Below are 17,905 nucleotides of genomic sequence, written 5' to 3'. Positions count from 1 at the left end.
TTTTAGGTACCAGAAATACAGAAATGCACATGGTTTTAGTTTTGTTTTACTTCTTGGCATTTAAGAATTTTAAAAATTAAACGTTAAAAAAAAAGTCATAAAGATGAGAACGGACCTTACTTAGCTGTTTTCCCAAAATGAGCTCTCTCCCTGAGGACCACTAGGAAAAAATGAGTATTCCCAGACAATCATGCATGCTCTTCCTCTCCATCCAACCTGTTATGGATAGCATCCCTAGAAATTTCTTGGTCCTCACTCTATATTTGTTACCAGTCTCTGCCATTCATGGTCCTGAATACTTTTCTTTGGGATAATCTCTGCTTTAATAATTTGCTTTGTGACCAATAAATTATAAGTACCTTAGACAATATAAATGCTATTTTATAAGCATTAATGTTATCTTTTTCAGTGGGTTACAGTGTAATCTGGGGCAGGATCCTTCTTATGTGACCTCAGAGTTACTTCTAATACAAACTATGTATGTAGTTTGAAAAAGCTATGAAAAGGACAGAATATCTCTCACTTTTTGGCCCCTTTCCTCCACCCTTAAGCTCTATCCCTAAGGTAAACTAGAAGTGGATTTTCCCATCCCTATTTATTATTGTTGGTCTTGTGGCCATCCTTCTTCCCCAAAGAAGTTACTATGGACTCTATGTCCACTACTGGATCCACAGCCATCTCTGATTCTTCCTCCTCTTCTTCTGTTTTTGGTGTTGACCACATCTTTGGATTAATCCCTAATCTTCTCCTTGTCAGGATAACTTCAGTGACAACCAAATCAGAGGGCAAAATCCCAAAGGTTTTGTAGTTGAAGAAGGAGATAAGCCCTAAAGAAAGAGGAAAAGGTCAGTGTAAGGTTCAGGTGGTGGGTTAAAGTCAATATCAGTTACAGGTGAAATCCAAGGAATTCCACAGGGCCTCTGGATGATTTTGTTGACAGGAAATTTTTTTCACTGCTAAGAATTGTGTGCCCAACCTTCAGGATCTAGAGATAAAATGCTGATAATGCTCTCGGCCTTTCTGTTAATGACCACTTCTGTGCTTTCTTTGAAAGGGAGAATATCACGGATAATACTCACAGCTACCCACTAATCTACAAAGCCAGGAGGCTGATCAACCCCACGAGCCAGTTTCTATAGTAGTCTCTCCCACTGAGGATAAGTGCCCCGCTCACTTCTGTGATGTCATGGATCCCAATAAAAGGTGAAGCATCCCAGAGAACAAGACTCATCAGCATTGGACTTCTACACAAAAAAACACAAGGAATCACACACAAAACTCACCCATGAGATAAGAGACAGAGCAAAACCCAATACATCCAAAGGCATGGAAGCCCCTCTGTTCCCTCAGCACCCTTTTAACCTAATTCACCTGGCTCTCCCGAAGTAATGTGGCTCGTCCTGAAAATCACAGTCACCAGGAGAATTTTGTACCTGCTTTTGTTGTTCAATCATTTTCAGTCGGATCCAGCTCTTTGTGACCCCATTTAGGGTTTTCTTGGCACAGATAGTGGAGCACTTTGCCATTTCTTTCTCCAGTTCATTTTACAGATGAGGAAACTGAGGCAAAACAGAGTTAAATGACTTGCCTAGGGTCACACAGCTAGTGTCAGAAGTCAGATTTGAACTCATGGAGATGAGTCTTCATGACTTCAGGAAGCCACTGTGCCACCTAGCTGCCCAGGATATAGTAGCAGAGATGAAAGGGATGTTTGATATGGGAAGGACATACAAGAATAACTGCTATCCTTTAGTAGGACAAAAGAGTTGTGAGGAGTGTAGACACTTGCTGCCTATATACAAGCAGAAATTTTCATCATAGAAACCATCGCACTGGCAGAATTCACGGGAAGCAAAAAGGAAGGTAGCAGGTTACAAGTCAAGGACCTGCCTTCAACCACAGCTCTGTGGCTCAACTACCCAGGTAACCTTGGACAAGTCACTAAAACTCTGTTTTCTCTTACAGAAACAAAATGTTTCCTCTTATAAACAAGAAGGCCCTTGAAGTTTCTTACCACTTGGAATCTACAACTGTTTGTTGTAAAGGATCATTTGCTAACATGGAAATCATTTGTGATACAAAGGACTTATGAATCATAGGATTTTTTTTTTTCCCTGCACAGCAGGAAGACCCAGAGTAGGACCATTCCTCAGGATGGTGAATTTAGAGCTAGGCATCTAATCCAACCCCTTCATTTTAGAGATGAGGAAACAGGCCCAGAAGGTCACACAGGTACCAGTGGGTGAGCTGGAATTCTTGGTCTCTAAATGCAGTCATCTCTCATACTGCCACTTGTCTTTGTCTCCCCAGAAGGGTTTCCATCTCCTCTCCCTCTGCCACTCCATGGTGCAGGTCTAACTCACCAGCCACTATGTAGAAGAAGCTACCCCACCAGTTGAAGTGGAAGATCCACAGGTAAGAAGACCCCATGACGTAGTTAGTGTACTTTTTGACTTGCATCACAAAAAACACAAGGCAGAGGAACAGGCTGGCTCCTAGGAGCAAGAGCAGAGAGGGATTATTCTTTGGAGCTACTGTCCCATTGTCTCTCACACTTTCCTCCTGCCCTCACCCCTGACTGTGTCCCACGCTAGGAGTTACTTGTACAGAAAATGGTGTAGCAGAAAACAGTGAGACTGTACTCAGAGACGATCAGATCTGGTTCCAGGGCCAGCTCTCTGCAACCTACCAGCTGTTTGACTTTGGGTAAGTCAGTTATCCTTTGGGGCAGCAATACTTGCTCTACTTATCTCAGGGTCTGTCTCTTGTAAAAGTGCTTTGTCAACTGAAAACACTTTACAAATGGAAAGGATTCTTATTATGAGTTCAGGGCAAATCTCTGATCCAAGGAAGCTCAATTATAAGTCCTCTGGCATCATAGAACTATGGAATGGCAGAGCTGGGAGGGACCACAGAGACTAGTCCAATATCCTCACTTTATAGCTGAGGAAACTGAGGCTCAGAGGAGCTAAGTGACTTGCTCAGATACTTTACAGTGTACTGAAATGACAACACAGATTTCCTGGCTTTTAGCCCAGGGCTTTTTCTCCTACCTTGTTATTCTCCAGGAAAATTTCCTTGCCTACATTATCACCAGCAATGGCCTGCCAGCAGTTTGACATTTCACCACTGGAACTTCATTCTTTTGGAATGAACATTGCCCTCCTTAGGCTCCTCTTGCCATTCTGATGCCTCCCTGCTCCAAATCGGGACTGGGTAACCCTTCTATATGAATGAGTTTGTTAGAGGGACTCGGGGGCTAGAAAAGCCAGTTGTGAAAAAGAGCATGGTGGAAAGAAGGGACTAGGGGAGAACATCAGAGGCAACTCTTAAGACTTCTACCATGGGTCTGTACCTGAAATCAAAGAAAGGATGGCTACCCCCCGATCCAAGTGAGTACTGGGCTCTTTCCCGTGCCGGCAGGAACTGATGACCCAGGCGAGGATAATGAAGGCAGTGAAGGCAGAGAGGAGAAAGAAGATCCTGGAGATCTGGAGGTAGTCTAAAGGGTGAAGAAGAAACAAGAGGCCAGGCTGGGGACTTGGGACAGGGGACAATGACACAAGACAGCCCCCATTCCCACCCCAAGGAATGTTCAGGGGCTAGGGAAGAGAGGGGCAAAGAGGGACAGAGGCAGGACCAGCTATACTCATAGCCAGAATAGATGGCCCCCCTGCCTCAGGAACATTAGCAAAGTACTCCAGCATTCTCCCAAATACCCATGAATGCCTAAAAATGGAGAACAGTGCCTTCCTTTCATTCACAATGCAAGGATAAAAGCATGAATACCTCTGGGATGGGAAGCAGAATGATGTAGACTCACATTACAGCATATGAGTGTGACTATAAAATAAGGAGACTGGCATTTCAGTGAGCCTGACAGAACAAGCCTGACCCTGAACAAGAACTGACCTTGGCTGGCACTAACTGGGCACAATTTGGCTGCCATTGTTGAAATATTTGGGGAACTCTGTATTTGGGAACTGCCTTCAGAATCTATGACACTTTTTGATATCTCCCAGAGTCACAAATATTCAAAGTATAGATTTATTTTTTGGAAATGTTCCTAAGTCAGTAAGCACCAACTTTGATGATTAAGGTAATCAAGCTAGGTAATTTCATTTTTGGTCTAAAAATTATTTCAGACAAATTTCACTGTGAGCTAGAAACATTATCATAGTGAAGAAGTCAACCTCTAGACCACCTTTTTGTAAGCCACAGAAATCAATTCAACACATGTAGGTTCTAGGGATACAAAAATGAAAAACAATGCAATCCTTGCCCTGTCCTCAAGTATTGTACAATCTAGTTGGGGGAAAGGAGAGGGAGGGATGCAGTGGAGAAAGAGACACACAAATAATACAGGTCAGAATGATACAAGTGCCTAGGGGACATCTCTTTTGTCACTTAAGGATATTTTGTCGCTTGAGAAGAAAGGGATCATTGCAGCACGGGGAATCAGGGCAGGTTTCATGGAGGAAATGACATCAGAGTTTGACCAAATCAAGATGTCAGAACAGGAAGAAGCAGTATATCCTAGCTCCCCCCACTGCTGTCCCAACAACAATCCAAGAATGCCATACCGAGGAGTGATTGGGAAATCAAAGGAAAAACTACAGTGGATCATCTTAATAGTTTAAGATCATAAATTCCACCTACAGATAAGTGACCAGGGCAGAAATTAGGAACAGAGTTTGGGGAATGGAGGCAGGTTGAGATTCAGTGCCCAGAGCTCTGAGCTACGTCAGCAGTGGAGAAATAGCAGAGTCTCAGCCAAGGACCCAGGTCAACAGCGGTGTGGTGCAGGGGAGTTTCCCAGAGGGGCCTGCAGAAAGAACTCAACACCCAAAACCTCCCCAGTATAGTGGAGAGAGAGGCAAAAGAAAACAGATATTGGACTTGGTCCCCTACCAAGGAATGGCAAGGAAAAATCACCCTGAGGGGCCAGGATTGCAGGCTCAGCCTACAAAGCTTCCAGGTACATGAACAAAGTTATCTGGGACAAACTGCTGGAATAACATGTAAACACACACACAAAAAAAAAAAACAAGCTACTGTGATGCCAAGAATGCCCACAACACAAACCCAGAAGAGGAAAATAATTCCTCCAGGAGGGAAAGGAAAGGGAAGAGGGAGAAAAAAATAGAAGTTTGATCACTGAAAACTAAAACTGAATTTTGAAAAGTGGCACCTGAATTGGTCTTTAACAGAAGGAAGGCCTGAGGATGACATGCAGAGGAACATGGAGGGAATGGTGAGGAGCTCAGCTAAAACAGAAACAAGTGAAATGGAATAATGTGGTCAGGACACTGACTGTTAGACTCAATAGGCAAGGAGAAACAAGGAGAGCTTTTTGAGCACAGAAATTATGTAATCAAAGCATTAGAGAGATTACTTTGGCAAAGATGTGAAAGACAGAAAGGGGAGAGACTGAAAGGAGGGAAACTGGTCCGGAGACTGGTACAATAATTCACCCAAGAGATAAGAATCTAAACAAGGGGGGAGGGGTTGGCTGTGGGAGTGGAAACAGAAATCTAAGAAGAATCATGAAGGCAGAATTGACAAAGTTTAGCAACAAAGATATAGGAATGGTGGGGGAGAGGGGTGGTGTCTAGCACTTTGAATCTAGGTCCTGGCAACAATGGAGATTCCATCAAGAGAAATAGAGTACTTAAAAGAAGGAATGGATTTTAAAAGAAAAATTAGTTTAGTTTGGAATGCAATGAATTTGAGACCATGGGATTAGAGCTGGAAGAGATTTTAAACACCTCTCGAGTCCACTTCCCTCACACATATAAGGAAACTGAGGTGCATGAAGGTTAAATGATTTGTCCAGGCCACACATCTAATGAGGGTCTGAAGCAGAATTTCAACATGTCATCCTGACTCCAAATCCAGCACTCCACCCATCTTGCTGTGTAGGAAGTCAGTGGGATATCCATGTGAAGATGAACTACAAGCATCTGTGAAAGGACTAGAGCTCAGGAGAAATATTGGGGCTTAAAATAGATAAAAGATTCTGGAGTCTTCAGCAGAGAGGTGATAACTGAATCTAGACAAGTGGATGAGAATACTCAGGCATTGAGTACAGACAGAGGAAGTGACAGGACAGTTCATAAGAAGGTAACCAGCTTGGCAAAGAACTGGAACTAAGAGGGTGCTATCAATTGCAGAATGACTGAACAAATTATGTTGCAAGGATGTAATGGAACGCTACTGTGACATAAGAAACTGTGAAAGATACTTTCAGAGAAGACTAGGAAGACTTTAAAGAACTGATACAGAGTGAAATAAGCAGAATCAGAAGAATCATTTATCCAATAACAACAAACAATTTTGAAAACTTAAGAATTCTGATCATAGCAATGACTAATGATTTCAGCAGACTGATGATAAAAAAGGCTACCATCTGCTAGAGAAGCGACAGATTTAACATGCATAATGAGAAACATTTTTAGATGTGACCAATGCGGGAATTTGTTTTTTTTTCTTGACTATGCATAATTTATTATAAGGGTTTGGTTTTTCTTTTCTTTTTTTTCTTAAAAGGGGAATAGGTGAGAGGGAAAGAAAACAAATGCTTGTTGATTTTTTAAAAATAAAATTTGCATAAAAAGGAAAAAACCTTTTTTCCAAATCTTAAAAACGTAATAGTGTAACCTGCAAGCAAGGAGAAGTGTTCAGAAGCTAGCTGTGTGAGTTTCTGGGGGAGGTAGTTTTCAAAGAGTCAGCACTGATTTCTTCACAGCCAGGAAAAAACTAGGAAAGTCTCAAGGGAAAGGTGACAAATGGAAAAGGCAGTGGGTGAAGGCAGCAGCAAGAGAGGCAGCTGCATGTTTCTAAGCAGTCAAGAAGATGGTATGTAGAGGAGACGAAATGTTGGAGCAGTGGGAGCCTAGGACCTGGGAAGTAGAAGGCCACTGTCCTGACTGGCAATACCATTTTCTCCACTTCCAGCAGTCAGAGTCAGGGTCAAAGTCACTGCTCTCCAATTTTCTGTTTGATTAAATAGGTATCAACAGAAAAGTGGGTTTTTTCCTCTGCTCTCCTTCTTGCTGACTGAAATGGAAGACATTTACCCTAAAGTTTTTCAGTTCTTCAAAGCTATGTTTATATCTTGTTTTAAAAGTATCAAACCAACTTTCTCTAGATAAAAATAAGATTGCTTTTTAACTGATTTGAGGTCTGTATCTATCAATAGCAAACTGGGGGGAGGGGAGTTTGAACTAAAAATTAGAGAGCATCTTAGGGGTTTGGTAGTTAATAATTTATATAGCTTCCCAAAAGGCAGAATTAAACTGGATTGGGGAGGTGGTCTGCCCTTAGGTTAAAATGAGATTGAGAATCATCTGCTCTCTGGTCCAAGGCTAGAAGAATCATGTTTCTTCATTCATTCATTATCTCTCCCCATGTATACACAGAAAAAGCTCTCTACCAACATTGATAGAACTCGGAGCCAAGACTGGAAAGTACTAAGAGGTGATGGAAGAAAGAAAGATGCAACCTGTCCCACAACGCATACATTTTAGAGGAAAGAGGGAATGCTCCTCCCTTTCGTTTTCACCTTCAATCTCAAGGCTATACTCAGTAAGACACAAAAGGCTACAAGATCACAGGATTTTAGATTTAGAGTTACAAGAGTCAAAAGAGATTCAGCTCCTTCATTTTACAGATGAGCAAGCAAGCTGAGGCCCAGAGAGGAAATGATTTGTCTTCAGTTACATAGATAGTAAGTGACAAAGCCAGGATGAGAAGACAGGTCGTCCAACTCCAAACCCAACATTTTTTCTACCAGTTCACACAGCCTAGTTTGTGGGACACTACTATTTAGAGGATGGGGGAAAGAGTGAAGATGTTTCCTCTGCTAGTAAAGGAGAATTAGGAGTGGTTAGGACTGGATAACCAAGGAAGGATGATGCAACAGAAGACACAAGAGGAGAAGGAATCAAGGAGAGAGTGTTCAGCAGCATTAAATGCTACCAAGAGGTCAAGGAGGATAAGAACAGAGAAGAAAATGGAGAAAAATGGCCTTTGGATTTGGCAAGTAACTCCGTGCAGAATGCAATGTCAGTAGAATAGCCATGACTGATGCTAGATTTGAAGAGCCCTTCCCCTGCTCCTCCTCCCCCACAAAAGCTATGAAATTATAGGCCTGATCAAATCTCTGACCCTGTGAATGAATTCAGCTTTCAGGACAAGGCTAGTGGTGGCAATGCATGCTTTCATGGGTTTTAGGGATTTGAGAATTTTTCCACTGCAGACTTTGACGCTTTGATTTTGGACCTTACTGGAAATAGTACATCACTATTAACTGTTTCCTCAAAACTGTGGAGGTCCCCAGAAAAATCAGAAAGAATGACACCTTCAGGGTCTCCATTCATCCCTCAGTGCTCAATACAACCTGCCCAGAAGCTTCCCTCATCTTCAAGTTTTCCCTCACAATGAATGCATTCCTCTAAATTCATCCCCTAAGCCACTGAGCTCCCAGTGAAACTGTTTATTTAAAAAACCAGATCTGTGTCCTGTGTAAGATAGTGAGCTCATCATCACCATCTTATCTCATAAGCTCTGCTTTTCTAGAAGCATTTCTTATGATATGCTACCAAGGCCAGGGTCTCCACCTGGCTTTAGGAAGGAGTAAACAAGTTGTCTTAGGATCACTGCGAAGATGATACAAAGGTGTGAATGGAATAATTGAAGGGCTGATGGGAAATAGGCAGAATTCCTTAAGGAGAGGATGTGAAAACTACTTCAAAGCACTCTGGATCAGAAACCCAGAAGCCGCAGCTAAAAGACAAGGTCCAGAGATGTGCTGGAGCCAACTCAAACTGGCTCCAGGAAGCTATCATGAAGTTTTCAGTGTAAGCATTTGCACCTCATAAATCAGCAAACACTACAAAATCAGGGCATGATTTATCATTCTGTTGATATTCTAGACTTAAGAAAGTATTAATAATGCAGATTAAACTTAAAAGTGTCTCATGACTACATTTTTTTTTTTCAGAGAACCTGTTCTTGAACATTTTACCAACATACCCCTGGACCTCTCCCTACCATTCTGGAGTCAAAGGACCTGAGTTCAAACTCTCACTGTGCCACTAACTAGCGGTGTGTCTTGGATAAGTCACTAAAACTCTCTAGGCCTTGGCTTCCTCCACTATAAAGTAAAAGGGGGTTGAACTAGGTGATCTCTATGACCCTTCCAGCTCTGCACATATGATCCATGAAATTCCTCCCAGTTCCTTCCAATACACATCCCTCCTCTTTGATTCCTAGGACTAGAAGTCCATAAAAACTTTAGCCTGTTCTGATGAACTCCAGGTCACCCCCATTGTTGCCTTTAAGTCAATAGACAATGCCTACTGACTTCTTGACAGCCCTGGGACATTGCAAACTGTCCTATGTAACCTCGTGGGCACTCTCCCCTTTTCTTCACCTATCTCACCCCCAAGTCCCAGTGAATATCACGAGGGGAAGTGGCAAGATTTTTCTAACATGAACAGGTCAGAGGCATGATATTTTCCAACATGAGGCCATGAGATGAAACCTAGTGCTCTTGGGAGCTTTGAGAAAGGATTTTCCATTTAGCCATCAGAAAGTATATTAAAGAGAGGCTAATCATAGGAAAATAGCTAAATATGAGAAGGGTTTTAGGAAGAAGGGGAAAGAAGAGAAAGGGAAAAAAGGAAAGGGAAATTTATATAAATAATTCTTATTTACAAATATTATCTCATTTGATCCTCCGAACAGCCCTCCAAGGTAGGTGCTGTTATTATCCCCATTTTACAGTTGAGTAAACTAAGACAGTTACCCAGCATCACAAAGTTAGTAAATGTCCAAGGCTGGTCGGACATTTGAATTCAGGTCTTCCTGACTCCAGGCCCAGCATTCTATCCACTGAGTCATCTAACTGCCTCCCTTTGACCCTTTGTTTTTGTTGTTTAGTCATTTCAGTCAAGTCTCATTCTTTGTGACCCCTTTTGGAGTTTTCTTGGCAAAGATACTGGAGTGGTTTGCCATTTCCTTCTCCAGCTTTTACAGATGAGAAAACTCAGGCAAACAGAGGTTAAGTTACTTGCCCAAGGTCACAAAGCTAGCAAATGTCTGTGGCTGGATTTGAACTCAGGTTTTCCTGATTTCAGATCCAGGACATTATTCACTACACCACTGGCTTAATTAAATTGAGATCCATATGCAAAATCTGGGCAGATATGTTGAGTAGGAACAAAGGATAGAGTTTAACATCACATATACCAATGTTACATATAATCACAGGACCTTCCACTTGGAAAGTGTTCCTCCACAAGCAGAAATATATTGCAACACATTCCTGCTGTAAAAAATCGGAAACAAATGGAGTGCCCATCAGTTGGGGAATGGCTGAATAAACTGTGATCTGTGAACGTAATGGAATATTAGAGGAATTGAAAGCAATATGGAAAGACCTAAATGCAGAGTGAAGCAAACATAACTAGAGAACAATAGACATACCAAATCAGTAGAGTTGGGAAGATGATAATAATACCTATATAAAGTGGAAAGCTGAATAACCATGAGGACCAATCTTAGTCCTAGAAAAAAGATGAACTACCTCCCTCGTTTTGCTAGACAGGTGGGAAACTAAGGGTGTGAAATGCTGCATACACAATCCAATATAGACACTATGTCCCTTGGTTTTTCTTTGTGATAGGGAGAGTTTATTAACGGGGTAGGTATGTCCAAAAATGACTGTGTTGTAAAAAGAAAAAGCATCAATAAAGCTTATTCTTGGAAAGCATATCCCTGCTATGATTATGCCTCCCCAACTTCAACAAACCAATCTGCTTACTCTACAACTTGTATCAGATCTTCACTAAGAGCAAGTGATAAGAGATTGAAACAGAGAAAATTAGGCCCTAATTGCCTAAAAGACAGCAGGGCATATTCTGGAGGGGCAGAATAGATTTAGAGGTTGGAAGGATCTGCGGGAAGTCATCAAGCCCACCCCTCCCCTTATTTTACAGATCAGGAAACTGAGGCCCAGAAAGGGTTCATCCCAAAACACACAGTCAGGATGTGAACCCAGGTCTTCCTGACATATATCATCAATCACTCTACTCACTGTATTGTACTGCCTGCCAAGAAAAAATTGGCCAATTTAAAAAGAAACATGCTGAACACTGAGGAGGAAGGGGCAGGAAGACCTTAGAAGGAGCAATGAGTGTACTAAGGGAAAATGGAGGCCCGGTATTGTAGGGAATGGATCAGGGGTGTTGGGTGAGGGGTCCAGAGACCCTGGGAAAACTCACAGGGTCGACTAGGTACATGGGTCCAGCAGAGTTTGTGTTCACATAGGGTCCAGAGCCCTGCATGGAGCTCAAGGCCACTCGTTGCCAAGAGGAACTGCACCCAGGGCATCGGGGAGATGCAAAGGAGCAGGACTAAAGTGAACCCACACAATCCAGCACAGAACATTCGGATATAGAGATGGGTCTGCTTCAGGAGATGCTGCTGCTCCCGTGGGGACAACAAGGCCATCCAGTGTTTCTGGGTAGGTAGAACTGGCTGTAGAAGTGAACATCATTGAGAATGATTCACCTGCCCATTCAAATAAAATCAATCCCCACACACCTGCCCATAAAGACACAACTCCTAGGGCCCCTCTCAGAAACTCCTTAGACTCCAGGGTTCCAAGGCCTCCATACCCCCTTCTCCCATGGGGAGGAGAAAAATGTATATTTGAAGAAAAAAAAATCTTCAGTCACCCAACCTCTAACAGCCCCTGCCTAATTTCAACTTCCCCTCAAAGCAAACACCTTCCCCAAAGGGCCTTCTCACCCTCTGGTAGGAGTGATCTCCTTTAATCTTCTGAGTGCGAGGGGTGTGGAAGGTCAGGACCGTGGGTCCAGATGGCTCTTCTGTGCCTGGCTGAGGGCCTTCCATCATATCTCCTAACTGACATGGAACTTGCTGAGAGCAAGTTCAAGTTCTCTATTCCTTCTCCAGGACCCCCCACGCTAAGGACACTGCCACCTTTTACTAAGCTTGTAGAACTCAGGTGTCCAATCCTCTCTCTCTAATCCTCACACATTTACCACCCAAAGGTTACTATCTACTACCAGTGGTAGTCCATAAAGCTCTATCCTCCTGTCTCCTCAGCCATTTTATAAAGGCTTCCTTAATTCTAGGAATTCTTCTCATCTCTTGCCTCAGAGGAGAGAATTTTTTTTAAGCCAGTGGTATAGCAAGAGATTATTAACAAAATTCACAAAAAGTTCTGAACCTACTTTGAAGACTTCCAAATGTTTGTAAAGCACTAAGCACAATGCCTAAGCATGTAATATGTGCTTAAAAAAGAAAATGCTTGTCCCCTTTCCCTTCCCCCTTAGTTTCAAGGCAAACTTGCTGGTGGCCCACTCTGATCTCATGGCATGTTTGACTTCTTCTTGTGGATCCTTTGACTCTTACACTATCAGTCCACCAGAATCACCTAAGCACAGACTCTCCTCTTAGCAGGGACTTCAGAGGTCATGGAGCCCAACTTATAACTTAACAAGAATCTCTCCCACAATATACCTAAGAAGAATTTGCTTTCTGATCTCCAATGGAGGGGCACCTACTACCTTAAGGTAGCCAATGCCACTTTTGGATGCCAATGATTAGAATCTGTTCCTACACCCCAATCTCCCTGGTTAGGTCCCCAGTTGCTCCTAGTAGACTTCTCTGATGCCAAAAGCCCACTCTTCAGGACTTTTGTCTAGCTTCCAATATCCATCAGTAAACAAGGATTTATTAAGCCCCTAATACATACCAAGCACCAGAAATATAGATACGTAATAGTGAAACACTATCTACTCTCAAGGAAGCTATGTATACTGTACATACATAAAGTATACACAAAATAAACATATAAGGAATAAATATGAAATAAATAGAAGTCAGTTGGGGAGGAGGACGCTAGCATTGGGGAACATTAGGAAAGACTTCATAGAGGAGATGGCACTTGGGCTATATCATGAAGAAAAAGGAGGACTCTGAAGCAGAAATTAGGAAGGCATACATTCTAGGCATAGGCAACTGCCAGCATAAAGGCACAAAGACAAGATATGGAGGAGTAGAGAGAAAGTCTGTCTGATCAAAAAGTACAGGAAGGGGAGTAATAGATGAGACTGGAAAGAAAGGTTGGCACAAAGTTGTGAAGAGCTGTAAAAGCCCAAAAAGAGGAATTTACATTTTATTCTAGAAGCAATAGGGAGTAACTGAAGTTTACTGAGTAGAGGAGTGACAGGATAAGATTTGTCCTTAATGAAAATAATTTTGGTCACTTTGTAGAAAATGGATTGGAGCAGAGAGAGACTTGAGGCAATAAGACCAATTAGGACACTGGGGTACATGGGGTGTTCAGGAGGAACTCTGGTGTGAGCATTTGCCAAACCTTTTTCAGGGCTGCTCCTCCACCTTTGGTGTTCACCTGATTCACCCAACTCTCACCAGTGGCTCCAAGAAACTGTAGCTTGCAGCAGCCACACCCCAGTAAACCATCTTGGCAGATAGTTAAACCAGGGTGAGGATAACCAACTAACCTCCAACCTGAGGGTGAGTTAGGGGGATGTCTACCCCAAGCATGTGAAGACGTCCCTTGGCAGAATAGGCGGATGAGAGCATGGTCAGGCACCGAAGATACCAAGGCCATCCGCTGCATCCTGAGTCATCAGCAGTAGTCTTGACTTCTGTTCTGCCACTGGATTTCAATGAGTCAAGAAGAGAGTGAGGCTGATGACTTTGTGCAACTGTGCTTTGCTGAAATTCAATTTATGTACAAGTTAAAACATCACCCATGATGTCATTGGTTTTATTCAAAAACAAAGGACAAACAGCAGCCTAAGAGTAGATCAGGGCCTGAACTAAGGTGGTAGCTATATGAGAAGAGAGAAAGGGTCAGATGCAAAAAACATTATGGATATCAGAAACAGAAAAATTTGGCAAGTGATTGGATATGTGCAAAGAAGAGTAAGGAGTCAAGCCTGGCACTTTGGTTATAAACCTAAGAGACTGCAGGGTGGGGAGATAGGGAAGTTTGGAAGAGGAATTGATTTTAGAGGGGAAAAAATGAGTTCTGACACTTTGAGTTTAAGATGTCTTTAGGAAATTCAGTTTGAAATGTCCAGTAGGCAGTTGGTGATGAAAGGCTGGAGCTCAGATGAGATAATGGAGCTGGACATGTAGATAGGTGCATCATCTGCAGAGATAATTAAACCTATGAAAGCTAATCAGATCAGCAGAGAAGGAAGAGAAAGAAAAGAAGAGGGCTCCTGAGGAGCCCCCACAGTTAGAGGGCATGAGGCCAAATACCTGCCTACTTGAACATATATCACTGCCAATCATTTGTCCTACCCCTGTGTGTCTTTTCTCTGGGTCCTGGATAGCCATCCTCTGGCTTTGCTTGCCATGCCAGTCATGACTGTTTCCTCCTACACAAACACCATGTAAAACCTTTTCTTGCTAAGTCATTGGCCATCTTCAAAAACGATGATAATCTGTAATGCTTTCCTTTAGTGTGACATTTTCACATCTGATAACTGGTAACCAAAACAGATTTAAATAATAATGCAAATGGAGCATTGGCAAAGGTTCTCAGCAACGTACTGGGTTCTTCTAAGGAAGGTTAACTTTAAATGTTTATAATGACTTTTTCATTAAAGAACTGTTTCAAATGTCACTTTCTGTGGCTCATTAATTTTGTAACCCTGGACAAATCACCTAACTTAGTTCATTTCATCATCTGTAAAATGATAATAGTGACTCAGATTACATGATTATTATGAGGATCAAATAAGATAATAGATGCAAAATCATTCGATAAATTATAAAGTTATAAAAAAGTATTATAGTAGTAGTCATATTCTACTAAAGTCTTATTCTAATGTCCCATTGTCAATAGCAAATCAAAACTTCATGAAGCATATGTGAAAAATCTGGGTTTATTACAAGACAAATGAGCATGCATGTGGAACCCTAAGCCAGTGCAGAGTTCACAATCCAAACAGAAGTCTGCATATTTATGAGATTACAACAAAGAAGGGAGGAGAGACAAATGATCCCCTCCTAAATGGGAGTGGCATGGCAAGAGGAAAAGAGCAGTAGGGATGGGGAAAGGACTAATTCCCTGCCAAAGGGGAGGAGAAGTCATGAATGAGATGGCAAAAGCAACATTCTTTTCCTTTGGGAACTACTAGACTATGAAGATAGGATGGTCTGCTTGTCTACAAGGGTCCAAGTTACACAGTTTATCAGTTTGGTGCAGAATGACTGACGCCTGTCCTCACTCCCAAGGACACACAGAGAGTCCAGCTTGAGATGCAAACAACACATTATGTCATCACAAAGTGGACATCCTTGATATATTCAGGGCCTCTTGCATACTCTGGGTCCAGCGTCTCTGGAAAATATGGCAACTCAAAAAGTCAAGTTCAGGGGACCTCTTAAAACCATCATGGCACTGGCACCTTAACACTCTGGGCTCTTGAAGGTTATATCCTCTGGCAGACAGAACCAAGCTGGAAAGGCTATACGTTGTACCTCATGATGGACCATGTACCCATAGTCGGAGGCTTATCTGACTGGTGTATGGAGGTTCAGCATCACCCAATCAATCAATAAGCATGAATTATGTGCTGCTCTTCACTCCATTCCTACACTCCAGAATTTTCTCCTCTCTCCAGCAGCCTTTGCAACCTGGGGATGCCTCCAAGCCTTGAGGCACTTTTCTCTGACTGCTAAATCTGTAGTCACAATTATGATTTCATGAGGTGTCCAGGCCATACATATTCATTCTTCTCCTAGCTCCACTCCTTCACTCACTGTACTTTTCCTCTCCTCTCACTTTCCAACTCCCTTTTTATGTGTTGTGTTCCACACTAGGATTTAAAATCCTTGAACAGAGAGATTGTTTTCTGCTTGTAATTGTATGACAAGTGTTTACAATATACCTAACACATGGTATGCACTTACTGCAGCTAGATGGCACAATGGATAGAATACTGGACTTGGAGTCAGGAAGAACTGATTTCAAATCCAGCTTCAGACACATACTAGCTGTATGACCCTGGGCAAGTCACCTAACCCTATTTGCCTCAGTTTCCTCATCTGTAAAATGAGCTGGAGAAAGAAATGGTAAACCATTCCAGTACCTTTGTCAAGATAATCCCAAATGGGGTTACAAAGAGTCAGACATGACTAAAACAACTTAATAAAATTTTTTTTTTCATATCTCTCTCTCTACTATGCGTCAGGCACCATGCTAGGAGCTAGGGACACAAAAACAAATGTGGGAAAATCCAAGTCCTTAAGGAGCTTAGATCTACATATTTTACAACCAGATAATGAATTCTTTTTTGGTAAAGCAACTCAAGGACTAGAGAAGATGAGATGTACCTCAGCAGAAAGAGTAACATGGATCTTCCGAAATATTTCAATTACTCTCCTCTTACATGTGGTCTCACGTCTACGGTTCAAAGACACAAGCACTGACATGGAACAATCATTAATCTGAACCAGACCCATATACAACCTTCTTGTGACAGAAGTGGATAAAAAGTGGCCCAGTTAATATTAGAGTAATTGCCCTGTGAGGCAAAATATACTACTAATGAAATTAACAATCAAAACATTTGTTACTGTTATTCAGCCATTTATCATTAGTGTCTAATTCTCTGTGACCCTTTTTGGGGTTTTCTTGGCAAAGATGCTAGAATGGTTCGCCATTTTCTTCTCCAGTTCATTTTACAGATAAGGAAACTGAGGCAAAAAGAGGGCGATTTGCTCAGGGTCACACAGTAGTGTCTGAGGTCAGATTTGAACTCAGAAAGATGAGTCTTCCTGACTTCAGGCCAGGAATGCTATCCACTGTGCCACGCCGCTGTCCAATCAAAATGTTCAAGGTACCTATAAATCAACAGATATCAGAAACTTTAACCAGAAACATGATAACAAGGTAAGTTCATGGCCAGAGGCCGCATGGTGAATTTCCTTGACACCAGCTTCAATGCAAAGGTCATGCCTATTACGTTTGATAAGGAACTAAATCTATTCCCTATGAACATACAGAAATAGAATAACAGATTTTTAGAGCTGGAAGGAACTACAAAAATCAGCTAGGGGCATGGCATGGGAGTGGAAAGGTACAGGAAAGATGTATGAGTGGGGACCCAAAGGGGAGGAGCAAGGTGATGGCAAAAGCCACATTCTGTTCCCTTGGGAACTGCTAGATCATGAAGATATTTTGGGTCTCTTTATCTACAAGAGTCTCAGCTGCACTAGCCTAGCCTGTCTTGACTCTCAAGGACACATAGGGAGTCAGGTTTGGGATGCAAACAACAAATTATGTCAGTGGGGGAGGAGGTGGGGGGGGAGTTTCATCCTTGACACATTCAGTTCCTCCTGCATGATCTGGTCCAAAGTTTCTGGAAAATATGGCAACTCAAAAAGACAAGATCAGGAGACCCCTTAACAGTCCTTAACTATACATATATATATATGTGTGTGTGTGTATATGTCTGTTTATGTATGTGTTTGTATATACATACATATATATACACATACATATATCTACATCTATCTATCTATCTCTCTATCTCTCTATATATATATTAGCACATGGTACACAGCATGATACACAGTAATAACGAGTCCCTATGCCTCTAAGATCAAATAGAAAATGTTCTGGTTGGTATTCAAAGTCCTTCATAACCTAGCCTCCTCCTACCTTTCCATTCTTTTCATACCTTAGTCCCTGATATGTATTCTTCAGTCCAGAGACACTGGCCTCCTGACTGTTGTGCAAATAAGACACTCCATCTCTCAGCTTCAAGCCAGCACTTAGCACAGTGAATGGCCCAGAGGAGGCACTTAATCAAGGCTTATTGAC

The 17,905-nt window shown here is 42.1% G+C and overlaps 1 protein-coding gene across 5 annotated transcripts; it reads right to left on the bottom strand.

Moving 5' to 3' along the window:
* Positions 1-30: 30 nt before the first annotated feature.
* Positions 31-14,842, bottom strand: LOC140517073 (transmembrane protein 202-like). 5 transcript variants are annotated; one of them, XR_011971469.1, is made up of 6 exons: positions 11,818-13,540; positions 11,289-11,544; positions 3,356-3,502; positions 1,434-2,495; positions 1,175-1,244; positions 739-827 (listed from the first exon to the last, which is right to left on the bottom strand). XR_011971469.1 is itself a non-coding variant. In XM_072627962.1 (5 exons), exons 2-5 carry the CDS (start codon positions 11,515-11,517, stop codon positions 592-594), a joined length of 744 nt encoding a protein of 247 aa, XP_072484063.1. In that variant the 5' UTR covers positions 11,518-11,544; positions 13,563-14,842; the 3' UTR covers positions 31-591. The 5 variants fall into 5 exon arrangements, 2 of the variants coding, with proteins under 2 accessions (XP_072484063.1, XP_072484062.1); XM_072627962.1 differs by lacking the exons at positions 1,175-1,244; positions 11,818-13,540 and adding an exon at positions 13,563-14,842 and having other exon boundaries at positions 31-827; positions 2,364-2,495; XM_072627961.1 differs by lacking the exon at positions 1,175-1,244 and having other exon boundaries at positions 31-827; positions 2,364-2,495; positions 11,818-13,522.
* Between the last annotated feature and the right edge of the window lie 3,063 nt (positions 14,843-17,905).

Source organism: Notamacropus eugenii, chromosome 1 (assembly GCF_028372415.1).
Source record: "Notamacropus eugenii isolate mMacEug1 chromosome 1, mMacEug1.pri_v2, whole genome shotgun sequence".
NCBI classification, from domain to species: domain Eukaryota; kingdom Metazoa; phylum Chordata; class Mammalia; order Diprotodontia; family Macropodidae; genus Notamacropus; species Notamacropus eugenii.
This window is presented reverse-complemented; position numbering and strand designations above follow the sequence as displayed.

What these genes read in the sequence shown, in the direction of transcription:
- LOC140517073 (XM_072627961.1), bottom strand. Translation starts at nt 11,925, where the DNA reads ATGATGGAAGGCCCTCAGCCAGGCACAGAAGAGCCATCTGGACCCACG. An exon ending in GAGATCACTCCTACCAGAGG is followed by an intron (nt 11,545 to 11,817) that starts GTGAGAAGGCCC and finishes TCACTTCTACAG; the next exon opens with CCAGTTCTACCTACCCAGAA. An exon ending in CATCCTTTCTTTGATTTCAG is followed by an intron (nt 2,496 to 3,355) that starts GTACAGACCCAT and finishes TCTTGCTCCTAG; the next exon opens with GAGCCAGCCTGTTCCTCTGC.